The sequence below is a fragment of the Somniosus microcephalus genome, chromosome 17 (genome assembly GCF_052327205.1).
Source record: "Somniosus microcephalus isolate GS21.2 chromosome 17, FLI_Smic_1.0, whole genome shotgun sequence".
Lineage (NCBI taxonomy): Eukaryota > Metazoa > Chordata > Chondrichthyes > Squaliformes > Somniosidae > Somniosus > Somniosus microcephalus.
The window spans coordinates 55,347,150-55,368,005 of NC_141003.1; the positions used below are offsets into that span (position 1 = coordinate 55,347,150).

The 20,856-nt window shown below is 44.3% G+C and overlaps 1 protein-coding gene across 1 annotated transcript in view; it reads right to left on the reverse strand.

Annotated features, from left to right (window-relative positions):
- Positions 1–2,258: 2,258 nt before the first annotated feature.
- Positions 2,259–20,856, reverse strand: part of cd36 (CD36 molecule (CD36 blood group)) — a 40,387-nt gene continuing 21,789 nt past the window's right edge. Inside the window, exons 5-13 of the mRNA XM_086010368.1 lie at positions 20,164–20,255; positions 18,721–18,770; positions 16,336–16,405; positions 13,952–14,139; positions 9,962–10,080; positions 8,282–8,355; positions 7,210–7,264; positions 4,492–4,650; positions 2,259–3,409 (exon numbers count right to left, since the gene is read on the reverse strand). Of these exons, the coding sequence (XP_085866494.1) occupies positions 3,401–3,409; positions 4,492–4,650; positions 7,210–7,264; positions 8,282–8,355; positions 9,962–10,080; positions 13,952–14,139; positions 16,336–16,405; positions 18,721–18,770; positions 20,164–20,255 (816 nt within the window). The 3' untranslated portion in view covers positions 2,259–3,400. The remainder of the gene's footprint in view (positions 3,410–4,491; positions 4,651–7,209; positions 7,265–8,281; positions 8,356–9,961; positions 10,081–13,951; positions 14,140–16,335; positions 16,406–18,720; positions 18,771–20,163; positions 20,256–20,856) is intronic.

Here is a 20,856-nt window from a genome sequence, read left to right on the forward strand (position 1 = left end):
ACGCAATGCCATCCACGCTCTCAAGACCAACCGCAACATCGTCATCAAACCAGCAGACAAAGGAGGTGCCATCGTCATACAGAACAGAACGGACTATTGCAAAGAAGTATACCGACAACTGGACAACCAGGAACACTACAGACAGTTACCTGCAGATCCGACCAAAGAACACACCCGCCAACTCAACAGACTGATCAAAACCTTCGATCCAGACCTTCAAAGCATCCTACATGCTCTCATCCCACGTACTCCCCGCGTGGGAGACTTCTACTGCCTCCCAAAGATACACAAAGCCAACACACCTGGACATCCTATCGCATCAGGCAACGGAACCCTGTGTGAGAACCTCTCTGGATATGTCGAGGGCATCCTGAAACCCATCGTACAGGGAACCCCCAGCTTCTGTCGCGACACTACAGACTTCTTACAGAAGCTCAGCACCCACGGACCAGTTGAACCAGGAACACTCCTCGCCACGATGGACGTCTCGGCACTCTACACCAGTATCCCCCACGATGACGGCATCGCTGCGACAGCCTCAGTACTCAACACCAACAACAGCCAATCTCCAGACGCCATCCTACAACTCATCCGCTTCATCCTTGACCACAATGTCTTCACCTTCGACAACCAGTTCTTTACCCAAACACACGGAACAGCCATGGGGACCAAATTCGCACCCCAATACGCAAACATCTTCATGCACAAGTTCGAGCAAGACTTCTTCGCTGCACAGGATCTCCAACCAACGCTATACACCAGATACATCGACGACATTTTCTTCCTATGGACCCACGGCGAAGAATCACTGAAAAGACTACACGATAACATCAACAAGTTCCATCCCACCATCAAACTCACCATGGACTACTCCTCAGAATCAGTCTCATTCCTGGACACACGAATCTCCATCAAAGACGGACACCTCAGCACTTCACTCTACCGCAAGCCCACGGACAACCTCATGATGCTTCACTTCTCCAGCTTCCACCCTAACCACGTTAAAGAAGCCATCCCCTATGGACAAGCCCTGCGAATACACAGGATCTGCTCAGACGAGGAGGAACGCAATGGACACCTACAGACACTGAAAGACGCCCTTGTAAGAACGGGATATGACGCTCGACTCGTCGATCGACAGTTCCGACGGGCCACAGCGAAAAATCGCATAGACCTCCTCAGAAGACAAACACGGGACACAACCAACAGAGTACCCTTCGTCGTCCAGTACTTCCCCGGAGCGGAGAAACTACGCCATGTTCTTCGCAGCCTTCAACATGTCATCGATGACGACGAACACCTCGCTAAGGCCATCCCCACACCTCCACTACTCGCTTTCAAACAGCCGCCTAACCTCAAACAGACCATCGTTCGCAGCAAATTACCCAGCTTTCAGGAAAACAGCGACCACGACACCACACAACCCTGCCACAGCAACCTCTGCAAGACATGCCAGATCATCAACACAGATACCATCATCACACGTGAGGACACCACCCACCAGGTACATGGTACATACTCATGTGACTCGGCCAACGTTGTCTACCTCATACGTTGCAGGAAAGGATGCCCCGGAGCATGGTACATCGGCGAGACCATGCAGACACTGCGGCAACGGATGAACGGACACTGCGCAACAATCACCAGGCAGGAGTGTTCCCTCCCAGTCGGGGAACACTTCAGCAGTCAAGGACATTCAGCCTCCGATCTTCGGGTAAGCATTCTCCAAGGCGGCCTTCGAGACACACGACAACGCAAAATCGTTGAGCAGAAACTGATAGCCAAGTTCCGCACCCATGAGGACGGCCTCAACAGAGATCTTGGGTTCATGTCACACTACATGTAACCCCACCTGATGCAGGGTCATCCAGACTCGAGTCAACATTGGCTTGTTCTCTCTACACAGATGCGGCCGGACCTGCTGTGATTTCCAGCCAAAAAAAATGTTTTTTGTCTGTTTTTCATACAGACCCCAGCATCTGCAATATTTGACCCCTTGTGACCCCACTTCATTGTTCTTTGATGTAATGTTTCCCTGACTGACCTGTTTGGACACCATTCACACCTTTGACTGCTGTGATTATCTCTCTGCCGAGGTGTGATAAATGGCAGTTGGAAAGGTTACCTGTAAACATCTGACATGATTCTCTGACTATATAAGCTGTGTCTTTATGCATTTCTCCACTTCACCTGAAGAAGGAGCAGCGCTCCGAAAGCTTGTGATTTCAAATAAAGCTGTTGGACTATAACCTGGTGTTGTGTGACTTCTTACTATAAAAAGGGTGATATCTGATCAGCCTGATTTTGAAAATTCAGGAAAGCTGTATAACAGGAGGCTGATCTGATATCGCCCAAAGTCAAAATGACCCCCATGGTGTCTTAGGGATAAGGAATGATGTCCTTCTACTTCTGTGTAATTATCATACATGTAAATAAAGCGAACAATTTTTAGCCTGAATGAGCAGTGTGGTATTTACCAACTTTTGGGATAGCCGGGAATGCAGTGGGGATTCCATGTATCACAGAATCACAGAAACCCCACAGTGCAGATAGAGGCCACTTCGGCCCATCAAGCCTGCACCGACACATATCCCACCCGATCCCCGTAACCCCTACACCAACACATTTCCCACCCTATCCCTGTAACCCCACGTATTTAATCCCCCTAACACTAAGGGTCAATTTATCATAGCCAAACAACCTACCCTGCACATCTTTGGACTGTGTAGTCTTGTGTTACTGTGGTTCAGGGGTAATTATTAACCTCATTGCACAATTTATCACTCATGGCATGCATAAAGGGTGGATCTTTCAGTTCACAGGAGTTTCCATCTGCTGAATACAGTGTTTTTGCTGTGAATACAAAAGTGTTGGGAGAAAGACCAAAGTGTAACTGCATTAGATTCAGCTTTTAGAAAAGCTGATCAAAGAGCTTTAGACAATGAATGTAAGCTTTCTGTTCAGGAATATTATGCCCAGTACACTAAGATACTAAAATCTGTTACTTTTGTACAGTTCATAATTTTCGATATTAAGGTTACATATTTTGTGTAGCATTTTGTTTTACAGAGGCCTTGAAGCTCCAGTGTTGGTGGAACCTGATTTTTTTGATGCAAGTATGCTATCTAATGACTGAAGCAGACCCCTATGAAATACATCAAGTCTCTTCTCTTCCTATCCGCCCTCCCCCACCACACCACCCTGCCCCCCCAAAAAAAATTTGCAGAAATTCCATGAAAAAGTGCAATTTGTACAATAATTGTGACCCTAATATTGGCCTATTGCCACTGAAAATTACTAACATTAACAAAAAACAGCAATCTTCTCAACATGTGGAGTACTCTGTAGATGTTCAAACCAGAGGCATATTTGTTCATCGTGTTCAATACATCAAGCAGGGTTAAAATATCTATTGAAACAAAAAACACAGAAATCATTTTTGTAGCTCTACACATGTTGATACATGTATGGCACTCCATCCGCTACAATGATTTGCATCAATCACGAGGGTCAAATGACTGGGACTAATTTGAGAATCCATCAAGTAGTGTGTCCCAACAGGAAGAGAGTGCACCATCCATTTTGAGCAAATAGAAGTCTACCAGTGTGGATTCCTCAGTAGCTTGGACCGGAGACCCTTAATGAAGGTGATGGGATCTTGTTTGTATCAGACGCCAGACTAACCAAGGAAACAGTGATCCTCCTAGCTATATCCCATCTATATTACTAAAAATATAACATTTCTGATTTCACAAATATGTCATAAACCAATCACTGATTTTTCTGTATATAAAGTGGTAACTGATACTACAGCCTTTAAAATACATCACTAAGCAAGGTGGGAAGAAATGTTGCCGATGTCCCTACTGTGATGCAGCAATATCGACACCATTGATAAGGCAGTAAGTTAATTGCTATCTCTATTCTTCACAGCAGAATAGTTTCTTATTCTTCCCATTCTACACTGCATGTCATTGCATTCTTTGAGCATTGTACATGATCACTGCCCCACTCACCAACTAACTCGTAACCTTAAATCATGATGAATGACTATCACTTGTGATAAAGTCAAGAAAGCTATCCCAGCACAATATGCTTACATTTCTCAATGTGAGTTGTACATCCTCCTTCACTTAATCTGACATTTAGCTCTAACGTTATAACAAGCAACCATATTTGAGAACAAGAAGGAGTACAGATAAGACCTCAGTTAGTCTTCATGTCAATTATCTTTTGATATTTCTGTGATCAACTATTTGGGATTTCCAAGTGATGACCCTCCTGAAAGTTAAAAGCCTTGGTTCAAGTTGTACTTCTGAACATCCTTCATCGTGGACACTTGAATATTGTGTTTACATCTGAAAGTGACCCCTATAACTTTTCAAAATGTTGTTTCTCTGTCCTGACATTTCTGACAACTTCTGAAATATGCCAAAATTATAATTTTAGTTTCATACTGGTAACAGTTATATGTGGATGCTTTATGCTTACCTTTTCGGTCCTGGAAGTCTTGAAAAGAGCAATTGCACATGAAAGTAAAAGCAGACTTCCAACACAGATCAGGGTTATCTGAATAATACCAAGTGTCAACATGGGTGTTGTTAAAGAAGCCCTGAACATCTCTGCAGTTTCATCATCAACAGTCGCTGTCTAGGATTTAAAAAAAAATCAGAACCTTCTCTACGTTATAGCAAACAGAGCATCAACTTCTATCGGTAAAGGCAGCAAGCCAAGGTTCAAGTAAATTCTACTTATTCTCCAACTTCATTAGAACATAGGAACAGCAGTAGGCCATTCAGCTCCTCGAGCCTGTTCCGCCATTCAATTAGATCATGGCTGATCTGTATCTTAACTCCACCTACCCACCTTTGTTCCATAGCCCTTAATTAGGGAGCGCAGAGCTCTGGGTAGGTATATTTAAACATTACATATGGTGCTCTTCTCACCAGCCTCCAACAGCAGGTAAATTTTAACTATCTATTAATAGAAAAAAAGTTGACTGTGTTACCAGCTCTTTGATAACTTTAAAAAAAGAATTCAGATGTTTCTATAATTACAAGTAAAGTTTCAAAATTAAGTTTTGCAAACCAAAGCAGTTTGGGACAACTGCGAGAAAATGCCAACTCTCACTGCTCAACTTGCAATGGTGCAGCACAGTGCACTGACACAAGGCTTGCTGCATAACTGCCGCATTAAAAATATTGCATCTCAAGAAACAAGAGTAGCCTAGGAATATGTATTTGCTTTCTAATCACCTCCCTGAATAAATTCCACTCTTAGTCTGTAAATCTACCAACTGATAACTTCTCCCACCCTATTGGTGCCAATTGCTTCCTCATCCCTTCAAAGTTAGCCTTGTTTGACTACAAAAAACTGGTTTGGGATCTTTTTTCCTTTCAAGCCTGATGGTGAATTCAACCATATTGGGCCAACATTTGCGATCGGAGGCTACTCGCGGGCGGATGCCTTCGACCTGCAGAATTTCTACGAAAGTACCTGGTGGCCCGGGAAGAATGGTGGCTTGCGCTGCTGAGCAGCTCCGGGTCCGCACGGGCAGAGCCCCACGTATCCCGGGGGCACATTCGGTTCGTAGGCGCTCCTGGGATCACGTGGGCTGGCCCAACCAATAAAAGAGAATCCCCATTCATACTTTTGACAGGTCCGTATGTACAGAACTGTCAAAAGTATGAATGGGGATCACTTAAAAAATACACCAACACATGAAATAAATTTTTTAAAAACATTACATTTTTTAAATTAATTAAAATGCCATTTAATTAAATATTTTTTTAATTAATTTTTGAAGAAAAAATGAGTGATAACATTTTATTTTTCTATTTTTTAAAACTCTTATGCTGGTAAAAGCAGGCCTTATGCCTACTTTTAGCAGGCGTAAGAATTTGACAGGCTTTCAGCAGGCGGAAGTTGTGCAAATAGCGCCACTCGCCACCCGCAGAGGCACTTTTCTTGAGCATGTAGAGGGTCTGTCAAGCCGCGCATCACATGCCTAAACCCGGCACTTGCGCGGCTCCTACGGGTGCGTACACACCTCGTACGCATCCGTAGGGGTCGCAAAATACGGCCCATTATAATTCCCTTTCCCAAGATTCTACTTGACTATCAGATTCTTAACTATTTCTAGCTAATTACTCATAATTAAATCAAGTATCACCTGCTCCCTTGTTGGGCTAAAGACATGCTGCTTTTGTGAACGACCTTCAATAAATTCAGTAAATTTATTTCCTTTCTGATTGTGATGCTGTTTTCCATGTTGTATTAATGGAAGTTTAAATCTTCCATTATTACCACAATTTTCTTATGGGCCTCTCTGATTTGCATATACACACATTCCTCCATTAAGTTATCGCACTCAGGAAGTCTGTAAGATAACCAGCACTTTGAATCCTTTCCTGTTCCTAAACTGTATCCATAGTGATTCCACCTGTTAATTGCATTTGCATAGATCCCTCCTTTCTACCCCATGATGGTGTCCTTTATTAATATTGTCACCCACACCCATCCCCACGCCCCAAACGATTATTTTCCATTTTTCCCTATCCTCTATAACAACCCTATATTCTAGTATATTTGGCTCCTAAACTTGCCTGGACTGCAATTGCTGCCATATCATAGCCTTCTGGTTGTAGTCGAGCTTTTAGTTCCTTTATTATATTTACAATGCTCTTAGCATTGGACCTGTGTCTGGTACATGTGGGACCAAATTACATGGTTGACTCTTAATGGCCTCAGGGCAAGTAGAGTTGGCAATAAATAGTACCTTGCTCGTGTTCCCACATCCCAAGAACAAGTATATAAAGACTCAGCTGATTTAATTGATTATTTTCTCCTTCTCAGTTCCTCACCATATATTTGTTAATTTACCATCTTGTTTAACTTGTTAATCTGCCCACCTCCACTTCTGTAACACTTGTCCTCCACTCGTCTCACTAGTTTAAATCCATCCACTTTGTTGCATAATTCACAACTCTGTGGTATACCATGTCAGACTACCAAATAAGTCTACAGATACATTATTTTTGAAATTATATAAATATATATATATATATGATTAAAATAAACTTGTTTAGTTTATAGAACTGATTCTAGGTATCACTAAACACTGAAATTAAAATAACGTCAATGTTTTAGTTTCTCCAATAAAGCACTTTTTTCCCATTGTAAAACTATAGTGCAGAAATATCCTCTTACCTCATTAAGCCAGAGAAGTGGAAAATATGTTGGCTCCTTAATCTTTGATAATATTCTGCAAAGAAAAATATTTTGTTTGAAAAATTTGAAATATACAGTTTCTATAACAATGCAATTGTCATTGGACAGAGCACAGTTTGAAATACAAGGCACTGTTACTTTTGTTTAATGCCTGTGAAGTGGTACTTTAATATATTCCCAATACTCTGCTGACAGGCCTCCCAGCTCCACCCTCCATAAACTTCAGTTCATCCAAAACTCTGCTGCTCCATATCGTATCCCCCACCTGGTCCCACTCACACATTAACCGTGTTCGCTTACCTATATTGGCTCCCAGTCCCACAAAGTCTCAAATTTAAAATTCTCATCCTTGTATTTAAATCCCTTCATGGCCTTACCCCTTCCTTCTCTGTGTAACCTCCTCCAGCCCTACAACCAACGTTCCCCCTAAGCTGCGCAGCCTCGCAGCGACCGGGAGGTCCCGCGCAGGCCGCTCGCCAGCTGTTCCGCTGGAAAAGATACCGTGCGTGCGCGGCCGCACAGCAAGTTTAAAGGGACCACGTGCCAAGCATAAAAATTAGAGGGAACATTGCCTACAACCCCCTCCCAAACTCTGCATTCTGCTCACTCTGGCCCTTTGTGTATCCCCCTTCCCTTCACCCCCACCACTGGCGGTTGTGCCTTCAGCTATCTAGGCCCCACATACTGGAATTCCCTCCACCTCTCCACCTCCCTCTACTCCTTTAAGGCCCTCCTTAAAACCCCCCTCTTTGACCAAGGTTTTGGGCACCACTCCCAATATTTCCTTTGGCTCATTGTCTGAATTGTCTGATTCTGCCTCTGTGAAACACCTCGGGCCGTTATATAAATATTGTTGTTGAATGATTTAAAAATGCTCGAATTTGCCTGAGTTCTTTTCGTAATAAATAAAAGACCTGACAGAAACCCCTTAAAATTTGATATTTACTTTAACGTGATGATTTATCCTAGAAATACATATCAAAATACTATTATTTTTTAGTATAATGAATTATTTGTATGTGTTTGAATAGTGAATACAAATCAAACATACTTGATTTTCTTTGAAGGTTTAAACATTAAGTTGATTTGTAGTCGCTTAGCAACTCTCAAGGTAAACCCAGTGATCTACAAAGAAGCAGAAATTGTAAAGACATCATTCAGAGAAAAAAAGATTTGTTGAATGTTTCCAGTTAAACAGTGTGTATTCGATAAATAGATAATTCAACCCAATCTGGGAGTGTATGGTACCGAATAGTGTGTCTCACTGTGAGCTCCTGTTGTTAAAAATTTCAGGTCTGACCAATTGTTCTCTCAGGTTCAGTCTCATCTGTTTCTCCCATAAGCAAACTGCCCATTCCCTATGATCAGGAGTTTGCCGTTACTGCTCATTATCTAGTAATACGATAGATAGGGTGACCCAAGGGTCATAACAGTGAAAATCCCTTGTGTGCTGTAACCTCGCACATGACCCCACATGTGTTTCTTTTTTCTTTTGTCTCATTTCTGCAGACTTTCTAAGTGCGTCCTTTCTTAGCTGTACAGAAATCCAAAGGCCTGTCCTATGACCCTGCCCTCGCTCCCCATGCCCAGGGGTTGGCCAGTCAAGCTGCCAATTATATACTGGGACTGCAGAGGGAAAGCAGTATCTGTCACAGGGAATAGTGTAAAACAGCAGGGGGTTTTTCAAGGAAAATAGAGAAACCATGGCCCCGATAGTTAAGGGAAGGAGGGGAGGGAGCAGGGCGGAGGTGTAGCGGCCAGCAAACACAGAAATGCAGGTTTCCTGGCGGCCCTGCCAAACTTAGCAATGGGGGGGGGTGGGGGAGATCCGATCGCAAGAGTCCGATCATGGGATCTGATCGCGGCGATGGAGGTTAGCTTGGTGGGCCAGGGGGAAGCACTCCTGCTCCTCCCGGCCCACAAGCAGTGATGGATCCGGCCCTTCTCGCCTCCCTTCAGCTGCCAGGTTTCCTGAGCCGTGGGAAACTAGGCCCGCAGGCGTTAAAAGTAAAACTGATTAAATTTGAGGCACGCAGCCTCATTAACATATTTAAATGACGGACCCACCTCTGAAGAGCAGGTTAGTCGCCCTCCCCCCAACAAGCCTCTGTTAAAACCGGAAGGAGGCAGATTGGGGGTAGGGTTTCATATTTTTGAATTTTTAACTCCCCTCCCGCCCCTTTCCCGCTCATCCTGGGGGTTTAAAATTACTCCCTCTAACTCCTGTCATAAGCTTCCCAAGTGCAGTTAAAACTTGATCATTGGAGAGGCACTCTGCTTATCCTAAAGATCTATGGCTGCTGGTGGAAAATTACATGCTTCAGTAGATTAATTTTGGAAAGACATACACTGTTTCTAATTAAATATTACTTCAGACATGTGCTATTGTAATCAAACACAGCCTGAAGATTGATATCATTGAAAAATATTAGTGAAGCCCTTAACAGATGATACTTTTCACTAAGCTTTTGTGTCTTTAATTTGCATAATTAGTGTTTTATATAGTGCTGAATGCTATAAACAGGATGTAGGATAAATGTACCAGTAATGAACATACCAGGACAGGGAAAAATCTGAGCTGTGAGGTTCCTGTAGTCATTTTCTAACTACTTTATTCTTTAACACTTGAGTAAATGCAATCTCTTACTCCTTTTGCTAGAAATAGGCTGGAATTTGTTCAACCACAGAATAGGGAGGTGAAAAGTTTTTTTTTTAAGTTGCTATCACTTACAGGTTCCACATCTAGTACGGTTTCGTGTTCTTCCTTGTTGGGTCTCATCCCATCTATCAAGTTTACAAATGCACCAGTTGCATATAAAAAGTGAGGGAGTGAAATAAAAATTGGTTTCTCTGAAATTCAAACACACCATTATGTTACAGTACAACCACATGTCCAAAGAGTATTTCACAGGACAGGATCTTAAGTTACATTACAACGTGCTCTGTTCATCAGCTAATCTTGAAGGAGGAAATTGGAAATCAATGAAAATTGGACATTGGTCCATCAGACAAGTGATGTAATTGCATATTCTAACGATACAACAACAGACCAGAAAAAGCATAAAATGAGAAAGGCCATTTGGCCCATCCAGCCTATTCTTTCTCCACTCCAAGTACAATCTATTCTATTGTGAACTCTTACCTAATCTAACCTCTCCCTCACCTCTTTTTCCGGTACATTATTGACTGTATCGGTGCCGTTTCCTGCTCTTGCCCTGAACTGGAAAATTTCAGCAACATTGCTTCGAGTTTCCACCCCTCCCTTGTCTTCACATGGTCCATCTCCAACTCTTCCCCTCCCTTCGTCGACTTCCCTATCTCCGTTTCTGGGGATAGGCTGCCAACCAATGTCTACTATAAGTCCAATGACTCCCACAGTTACAATAGCAAAATACTGCGGATGCTGGAAATCTGAAATAACAATGGAAAATGCTGGAAACACTCAGCAGGCCAGGCAGCATCCGTGGAGACAGAAACAGAGTTAACGTTTCAGGTCTGTGACCCTTCGTCAGAACTGGTAAAAGTTGGAGATGTATCAGGTTTTAAGCAGGTACAGAGGCAGGGAACGGGGGGGAGGGGGGAGAAAGGAATTAAAGGCACAGTCTGTGCTAGGATTGAACTCGGGGGAGATAAAATGTTGCAAATGGGGATGGCAGAATCATCAACAACTGCCGCCTGAAAAAATGGGGGGGTTATAGTCTGAAATTGTTGAACTCAAATTTTGAGTCCAGAAGGCTGTAAAGTGCCTAATCGAAAGGTGAGGTGCTGTTCCTCGAGCTTACACTGAGCTTCATTGGAACAGTGCACGAGGCCGAGAACAGAGAGGTCAGAGTTGGAGTGGAGCAGAGGATTAAAGTGACAAGCGACCGGAAGCTCGGGGGTCACCCTTACAGACTGAACGGAGGTGTTCCGCAAAGCGGTCACCCAATCTGCGTTTGGTCTCCCCAATGTAGAGGACTCCCACAGTTACCTTGATCACATTTCCTCCCACCCTGCTTCCTGTAAGAACGCTATTCCATTTTCTCTGTCTCCATCATATCTGTTCTGATGATGCCACCTTCCACACCAGTGCTTCCAATATGTCTTCCTTTTACCTCAACTGAGGATTCCTCTCCACCATGGTTGACAGGGCCCTCGACCACGTCCGTCCCATTTCCCATACTTCTGCCTTTATCCCATCCCCTCCCTCCCAGAACCACGATCGGGCTCCCCTTCTCCTCACCTTCCACCGCACCAGCCTTCACATTCAACGGATCATCCTGCGTCATTTCTGCCACCACCAGCGTGATCCCACCACCAAACATATCTTCCCCTCCCCTCCCCTTTCAGCATTCCGAAGGGGCCGCTCCCTCCATGACACTCTGGTCCACTCTTCCATCACCCCCAACACCCACTCCCCTTCCCATGCAAGTGCAAGAGATGCAACACCTGCCCTTTCACCTCCTCCCTTCCCACCATCCAGGGCTCCTTCCAGGTGAAACAGCGATTTACTTGCACTTCTTTCAATTTAGTAAACTGTAATCACTGCTCACAATGCGGTCTCCTCTACACTGGGGAGACCAATCGCAGATTGGGTTATCGCTTTGCAGAAAACCTCCGTTCAGTCTGTAAGCGTGACCCTGAGCTTCCGGTTGTTGCAATTTAATTCTCCATTCCACTCTGGCCTCCCTGTCCCCGGCTTCCTACACTGTTCCAATGAAGCTCAACGTAAGCTTGAGGAACAGCACCTCATCTTTCAATTAGGCACTTTACAACCTTTTGGACTCAACATCAAGTTCAACAATTTCAGATCATAAACACGGTTCCCATTTTTTTGGACAGCAAGTGCTGGTAATGATTCCGGTGTTCATTTGATTACTCCTGTCTTCCACTCTATCACAGACCATCCCTTTTGTTCTTTCCTCCCCTCCCCCTCACCCCTCGCCCTTTCCCTGCTAAAACCTGTTACATCTGTAACATTTTCCAGTTCTGATGAAGGATCATTGACCTGAAACGTTAACTCTGTTTCTCTCTCCGCAGATGCTGCCTGACCTGAGTATTTCCAGCATTTTCTGTTTAAATTTCAGATTTCCAGCATCCCCAGTATTTTGCCTTTGTCTTACCTGATCTACTTCATCTATCTAACCGTACATCCTACATTATACAAGCATAATAACTGGTTTCTTTCCTTGGCATTTCACTTTCACAGTCAGCTCAGGAACCATCACATTATACACAGCATTTGATTATTGCTTTTGTTCTTATCAGCAGTATTACTCCCTACTCACACAAACTGCCCAGTTAACTGAAATACAGATCTCATGTGATCAACGTTGATTTTTTGATCACATGAACCTCCATTTACAGAGACAGAAACTTTAGAAAATTCAAATTAATCCACCTTTCACAAATGCTTCTGGATCATTTATTTCTGCAGAACAGAGTCTTTCAGCTCACTGCTCACTGACTAACATGTCTATTACATAACCTTTTAATGACTGTTTTGGGGACAATTAGAAAAATATCTTCAACACATGGCAGGTAGCAAATACAAAGTGCTGTGCTTTCATCCGGGAATTCAGAGACGACTCACTTGGTTGATTCCTGTGATGAGGGGGTTGACTTATGAAGAAAGGTTGAGCAGGTTGGGCCTATACTCATTGGAATTTAGAAGAATGAGAGGTGATCTTATTGAAACATAAGATACTGAGAGGGCTCGACAAGGTAGATGCAGGGAGGATGTTTCCCCTCGTGGGGAAATCTAGAACTCCGGGGCATAGTTTCAGAATAAAGGGTCGCCCTTTTATAACTGAGATGAGGAGGAATTTCTTCTCTCAGAGGGTCGTAAATCTGTGGAATTCTCGGCCCCAGAGAACCGTGGAGGCTGGGTCATTAAATACATTTAAGGTGGAGATAGACAGATTTTTGCAAGATAAGGGAGTGAAGGGTTATGGGGAGCCGGCAGGGTAGTGGCTTTGAGCTCAAGATCAGCCATGGTCTTATTGAATGGCGGAGCAGGCTCGAGGGGCCAAGTGGTCTATTCCTGCTCCTATTTCTTATGTTCTAATACAAAATAAAACAGAAGACTACATCTGGTACAGTTAGTTGCCAGTTATTTGGCACAAGTCAGCACAGCAAGTGCTTGCAGTCTTTTACCTTGGGTTTTAGGAGTTGGACATTTAGACTGGTGTATTTGTGAGTAGAGTTGTTGTGCTATATTTTCTTTTTTTTTAATTCTTTGGTCTCTTTGCCAAGACCTGTTTTCAGGGTTCTGAAAATAACACTTTATAGTTGGAGCACAGAGAAATCACCCACCTTTCTGTGGAGAAGCTTCCCTTCCGAGTCTGCACTTTGGGAAGTCACGGTGTTGATGATTTTGGGCACAAGCCTAGATCCCTGCCACTTCTTTGCACAACACATGCCCGTGTCATAATGATGCTAAAACAGAGGTCATTATTCAACAGCATCTTTTTAGTCAGCTGAAGCCACCCTATCCACGGCTGACTGTTATAATGTTATGGAAGATTTCTGGCAAGTGACATAGAGCTCATTGAAAAAGCCCCTTGAATTCTGGTGGCAAAATTCCAATTGGAAAGCCTTAGAAAAAAACAAACAAGGTAAGCTAATGTATAATATGTTGTGAAATGATCATATTTAGAGTTGTGTTCCCCCAGAATTGCTATGGCCTAGTGACAGATTCCTAGCCGTTGCTGGCTTCCATCTAACACCCTGCTGCACTTACTCTCCTTGCAGGCGCTGATACCCAGGATTCCTCCAAAAGTGCAATTTTCTGTAATGCTCATGTCTTTGCAATAACAGCGATTGTCAGGATTCTCATCACAAGATGCAAGAGCTTTAGGAGGAACAACAAAACGATGGACGGGAATGCTCTTTAGTCGTATTTTTTGTTCATATTCTGCAAAGATGGATCTGTGGGGAGAAGAATCAGTAAAAGTGAATTTGCTTTGTTTATCCATTACAAACACCGGCTAAGACTGTGCTCTAGGCAGTCGCAAACACTTCCCTTCCTATTTGGCAGTAACGGTCGTACACAATATTTTGTTGTCTGTTTAGTACACCTCTGACCGCGCAGTGTGCACCAATGATGCTCTGGATAGGCTGCCTGATCAGCAAGTGGGGTCTGTATTGCAACATTAAAATCTGTTAGTCACAAACCCCACCACTGTCAAATGTAGTTTGACCATATTGGGGGGAGTTTTAACCTGGAGGAGCACGTGAGTTTGGGTGCAGGTGGCGGATAAAAGCGGCAAAAATGTGAGCACATCAGGAAGCCGGCTCAAACCCGCCAACATCTGTGTTTAACTGGAGTGCATAAGACTGCGTTCGCGCAACCCCCTCGTGGCAGCAGCTGGTTTCTTCCTCCCGTTACTGGGGAACAGCATCGCTCTCTGACTCCTCACAGCCCCCCAAAAAAAGACTTGCATTTATATGGCGCCTTTCACGACCACCAGATGTCCCAAAGTGCTTTGCAACCAATGAAGTACTTTTTGAAGTGCAGTCACTGTTGTAATGTGGGAACCATGGCAGCCAATTTGCACACAGCAAGTTCCCACAAACAGCAATGTGATAATGACCAGATAATCTGTTTTAGTGACATTGACTGAACGATAAATATTGACCAGGACACCGGGGAAAACTCCCCTGCTCTTCTTCGAAATAGTGCCATGGGATCTTTTACATCCACCTGAGAGAGCAGACATGGCCTCGGTTTAACGTCTCAGCCAAAAAAATGGCACCTCTGACAGTGCAGCACTCCCTCAGCACTGCACTGGATGTCAGCCTAGATTTTTGTGCTCCAGTCTCTGGAGTGGGACTCGAACCCACAACCTTCTGACTCAGAGGCGAGGGTGCTACCCACTGAGCCACAGCTGACGCTTAAGGGAGTACATTAAGGGTGGTGTCAATAAAGCGGGGCGCAGCTTTTGAGCGCCCTGAGTCCATATTCTGCCAAACATCCCAACGCCTCCAAATTCCATCTTGGGATTGTCCCTTTAACTACTGGAGTTGAGATCGCGTCATGCAGGTCCTCATCATGCTCGCTGCCACGCAATCGACGCCAAACCCGGAAGTAAAATGATAATGAGGTAGCTACGTTAAAATGCCACAGACAGACGCGCTGAACTTCTGGGTTTCCCCACAGGATTTTTTTTTCATTAGTTCATGGGATGTGGGCGTTGCTGGCAAGGCCAGCATTTATTGCCCATATCTAATTGCCCTTGAGAAGGTGGTGGTGAGCCGCCTTCTTGAACCACTACAGTCCATGAGGTGAAGGTACTCCCACAGTGCTGTTGGGGTGGGAGTTCCTGGATTTTGACCCAGCAACAATGAAGGATCGGCGATATATTTCCAAGTCAGGATGGTGTGTGACTTGGAGGGGAACTTGGAGGTGGTGGTGTTCCCATGCGCCTGCTGCCCTTGTCCTTCTAGGTGGAAGAGGCCGCGGGATTGGGAGCTGCTGCCAAAGAAGCTTTGGCGAGTTGCTGCAGTGCATCTTGTAGATGGTACACACTGCAGCCACGGTACGCCGGTGGTGGAGGGAGTGAATGTTTAAGGTGGTGGATGGGGTGCCAATCAAGCGGGCTGCTTTGTTCTGGATGGTCGAGCTTCTTGAGTGTTGTTGGAGCTGCACTCATCCAGGCAAGTGGAGAGTATTCCATCACACTCCTTACTTGTGCCTTGTAGATGGTGGAAAGGCTTTGGGGAGTAAGGAGGTGAGACACCCGCCACAGAATACCTAGCCTCTGATCTGCTCTTGTTGCCACAGTATTTATGTGGCTGGTCCAGTTAAGTTTCTGGTTAATGGTGACCCCCCAGGATGTTGATGGTATGGGATTCGGTGATGGTAATGCCATTGAATGTCAAGGGGCGGTGGTTGGACTCTCGCTTGTTGGAGATTGTCATTGCCTGGCACTTGTGTGGTGCGTATGTTACCTGCCACTTATCACCCCAAGCCTGAACGTTGTCCAGGTCTTGTTGCATGCCAGTGGCCAGTGTTTACCACTTCTCTTTGAAGCAGTTAAATTTGCATTCGCAGATAAGGCTGCTAATGTATAAAAGTAAATATGAAATGTATATGATTTGTGCACATTTTCAGTGGTACATTACCTGCAAATCTCAGAAGAGAAAAAATACAATTTCTCCTCATTATGAAGAAATGGTGGAAATGAGCTTGCATCTGTTGAAAAATACAAAGGTATATTATTTGTGAAAAATGGCACTCAACATCCAGTAGCAAGTTTGACAATTTGTAGACACTAGTATTTGAATATGATTTTCTATGTTTAGTCACTCACATGCATAAAATGGAACCCACATTTTCCCAACCCTCATCCCTGCCTTAAACCTATCTTTGGGCACCAAACATAAAGCATGGTGTTGACATTTTATGTGGATTCCTTATGAACAATGGAACCCCAAATAACTTGAGTTATGTCAGTGGTTGTGGTATAATAAAGAGGCTTACAGAGCATCTACTGGAGATAGACTAGTGTGTGATTTCACAACTTTGGAAAGCCCATAGACATGGTAAAAACTCTACACACTGAAGAGTGATTGTAGTCATATGGCAGTTGCCACTACATTATGAAAGCCATGGATTTGGTGTGGAGAGTGTTGCACAGGGCAGTCCCGTCCAACAAGTGTTTAAGCAGATTCCCGGACTCCCTGGCCACCTGTAATTTCTGCGGCCTGGAGGAGTCCGTGTTCCACATTTACATTGAGGGTGAGAGGTTGCAGCCCCTCTTCCACTATTTGAGGGGCTGCTCCTCGATTTCTGGCTGCACTTCAGTCCCACGCTCCTGATCTTTGGTCACCCGGTGCAGAGGGCAGATTGGAGAACCTTCTCGTGGGACTGCTCCTGGGCCTGGCCAAGATGGCCATCAACAGGTCCAGGCAGCGGGCGGTCGAGGGGGTCATTCGATCCGACTGCCTGCCTCTCTTCCATGCCTACGTTCACACCAGGTGTCCCTGGAGATGGAGCATGCGGTGTCCGCCGGCACGCTCGAGGCCTTCCGCGACTGGTGGGCACCGGAGGGACTGGAGTGCATCATCACCCCAGGGAATACAATTTTAATTAAATTTATTAAGTTTCATTTAAATTTTTAGTTTAAATTACAGTTTATGAGTTGTGCCTCTTTAAGAAGGGGGCATTTGCTACCTTTTAATTAACGATGGCACCTGTCATTAATTAAAGTAATTAACATAAAAGGTAGAATAAAAATCCATGAACACTCATCCTTAATCTTCTGTCTGGATAACAATATGTATGCTTTTTATCAAAGATTGTGTGGACCATTCATTAACATACCTTCCCAGCTCAAGGCCCACCCATGGAGAGAAAAGTAAGTGGAATACAATAGCTAGTTGAAAGTGTGTTACAAGATAGCAACAGCAATCAAAGAGTTCTGAGCATAGTTAATGAAGTGATCTATAGTTACGCTACGGCCTGTGACTAACATTCTCAGGTAGCTGTTGTTTTTGGTAATACAAGGAATCCTCTCTATTTTGTATTTAGGTTTTTCTGTTTGGGATCATCAACTTTTGTCAGAGGAGTTTCGGCCCCACACCATGAATGACCATATATTAGGCATGAGTCTACCACTGTCAAATTTTGCAGTTTAGGCTATTTTCAATTTGTTGTTCAGGCTCTTTCACTTGAAATCTCCTTCCTCGCCCCACCCCCCCACCCCGCCTCTATTTTCCCGCCTCCCTTTAAGCCACTGACTCACTTTGAGTACAGTTCCACAGACACCAGCTGCCCTCCTGTACCTCGGCAAGCAGTTATTCGTCATTGGTGACCCCAGAGAGTGAGTGACAATTGATCATCTGCCATGGGGAACGTGAGAGCGGAGCCTGATCTTGGCCTTATTAAAATTCACACACACACACACACACTGAATAGCAATTGTGCCCTGCCTGCCAGAATCTTCCCCTCTAGCCTAAGGAGCAGTGAGGCCAGTTGTAGCACCACTTCATATCACCACCACAGCTCACGGGATAATGACGTGTGAGGAAGGTCATTCAATCTTAGTTCTTCAGTGTAGAATGGCCCTAAAGTCCCTCCGTTGCAGCTTCCAGTTGGTTCTTAAATGATTCCAGGGTTTTCACCTCCAGTACTCTATTCAGAAATCCATTCCATCACTCTTTGTGAGAAGGAGAACTTCCTGATACGAATTCTGAATGTCCAGATGATTCATGGGGGAATGTTTGTAGTGTACTCATCTACAAGCAACAAAGTGGCCACTTTTGATTCTAACTGCAGCAGAGCGTCAGTGACCCAGACTGTTGGTTTATTACTTTCTGCCTTTCATGTGGTTTTAATTCCTAAATATTAACTGTACAAAGTCACTGACCATCTAAAGATCGATAGGACCCACCAGCTCAGAGAACTGAGGTCTTGCAATATTTTTGTTCGGGTCTCCAGCATCTTCTGTTTGAGACAGTTTAGTTAATGATACTAGGGTAGGTCCGATGATTGAGTATCGTTCTTACCTGAGCCATTGATCATATCACAGTAAGGATCATCCCAGAAAGTGAGTTTCCTAAAAAAAAGATAATTATCACTCATGTTTTAGTCAAATTCAAACATTAAATTGGTTAGATTAAAGGTAATGAAATATTATAAAATGTGACACTATAGATTACGGCAAAACTGTTTATGAATGGTGAGGTGGGGGATCACATGTCCCTTTTGTATCTGGTACCTCTGGTTCAATGCGCACTATCACCATTTAGTTGTGAATTTATATCGTAAGTTAAAGCATTTATGCAACTGCACTGATCTATTAAACTTGGGTTGGGCAAAGTAAGCAATGTGATTACTCGTATTGATTTAAATAAGTGTTAGAAAATATTAGCTTGTATATTTTGGCCCTTACTTTGGTGCAATACAGTGTATTGTAAAACACACACAAATTTCAATCTGCTTTTTCCTAATTAAATAGGGATCCAATGACACATATGCAATTTAATTTAAAATTCAGTTTGAAAGTTGCAGATATCTTATTATAACTCTGTAAATGAAGATAATAAATGGTTTTGTGTGCAACCTAGCTTTTGGCAAGTACACAGTTTTAACATTTAGGAGGAAAAATTGGGTAGTGCCCTGAAAAAGTTAGCACCCCTCCGCCGGAAATGGAGTTGTAGCGCCCCAAGCCGGAGGCGGGGCGCTACTGGAAGCACTCCACCTCCTTCTTGGGGCGCTACAACTGAAGATCGCGGCGCTACATGCAACAGTGCCACGTGCATCGGCACATAGCACCGCATCATTGCAGACCTCCCTCCCCTGATTAAAGCGGAGGGGCCTAGCGCTGCGTGCACCAGGGCCCTGCTGGACCACTGGGGAGCGAAGTGCCGAGAAAACAGCCCTTCACTCAAGAGGAGTGCTGGGCTGAACGATTGCGACCGACACCCTGAGGAACAAAAGGGGAAGGGGACAGGTGCTGGCTGTCGACCAAAAAATACGGCCGCCCGACACCTGCCCTTTTAAGTAGCACCGCCGCCACTGCATAAATGCCGCCTGACCCTGTCGGTCATATTGTCCAGCAATAGGTCAGGGGGCGCAAGGGAATTATGTCATCGCCAGCGGCGCAGCACCACGGGGCGCTACCAGCTACCGCCACCGCTAACCTCCCGCTGAATTTTGCGGAAGGAGTTAGCGGCACCATGCCCGGGCGCTAAGGGATTTATGCCCCATGGGGCGCTAACGAGAGGCGTTTATCAACGCAATTTTTTCCCCTTAAACTCATGATGGAAACCACAAAAGTAATAGAGCACTTGTTGTTACTACCTGTATATTTTTATAAGAGATTTTTTGGAAATATTGCATTTTAACACAGATGCCCAGAAGGCATTAAAAGGCATCTTGTATTACTTTCAGAGGAAGGTGCTCAGAGAGTACATGAAAAGATGACGACAACCTCATTTTACTCTTACTTCACATTCCTCCAGCGGTCAATGATTGCAACTTTGCTAATGTCGTCTTTTCCAGTGTACACGTTATACAATCCATCTGCTGTTCCGTTGTACTGGAGGCACAGACAAGTCAAATGCATTAAACAGTCGCAAATACAGCGTAATAAGTTGCAGCGGTAGCGCAAGAGATGCCGAGAATTGTCAGAGCAAAACAATGTAAAACCAAACAAACTGACGGGCCTGAATTTTTCACAGGCTTGCCGCCCATTTTCCGGCAGCTTCTGGGCCGCTTCAGAATTTTCCACAGGAAGTGATGGCTGACGCCGAATACCCCAGCCCATATTTGGGCAGATGTATTCATATGAAATATTAAGGACTGAAATAAGTCATTTGAGCCATCTGCATTAATACTTTAGCAATTCTGGGCATCAGGAATTTGTTGCGTTCCTGGCATTTGGTGTTGCTAAGGTGGTGGGTGGGGCGGGGGTGTGGTGGGGTGCTTTAAAAGATTAAAGGGCCACAATTGCACCGTATAAAGAAAAGCAGAACATTGAAAAGAAAATAAACTTTTTTCTTCAGCCAGCATTGCTGGCCAAAATGGATTTCGACAGGTGGTGTAGCGATTTCCTCCGCACCCCCCTTCCAACAACACTTTTAGCCTGTGCAATTCTAAATAAGGCTGTTCTGGGCACGGATGTGGGTTAAGGGCGGGAT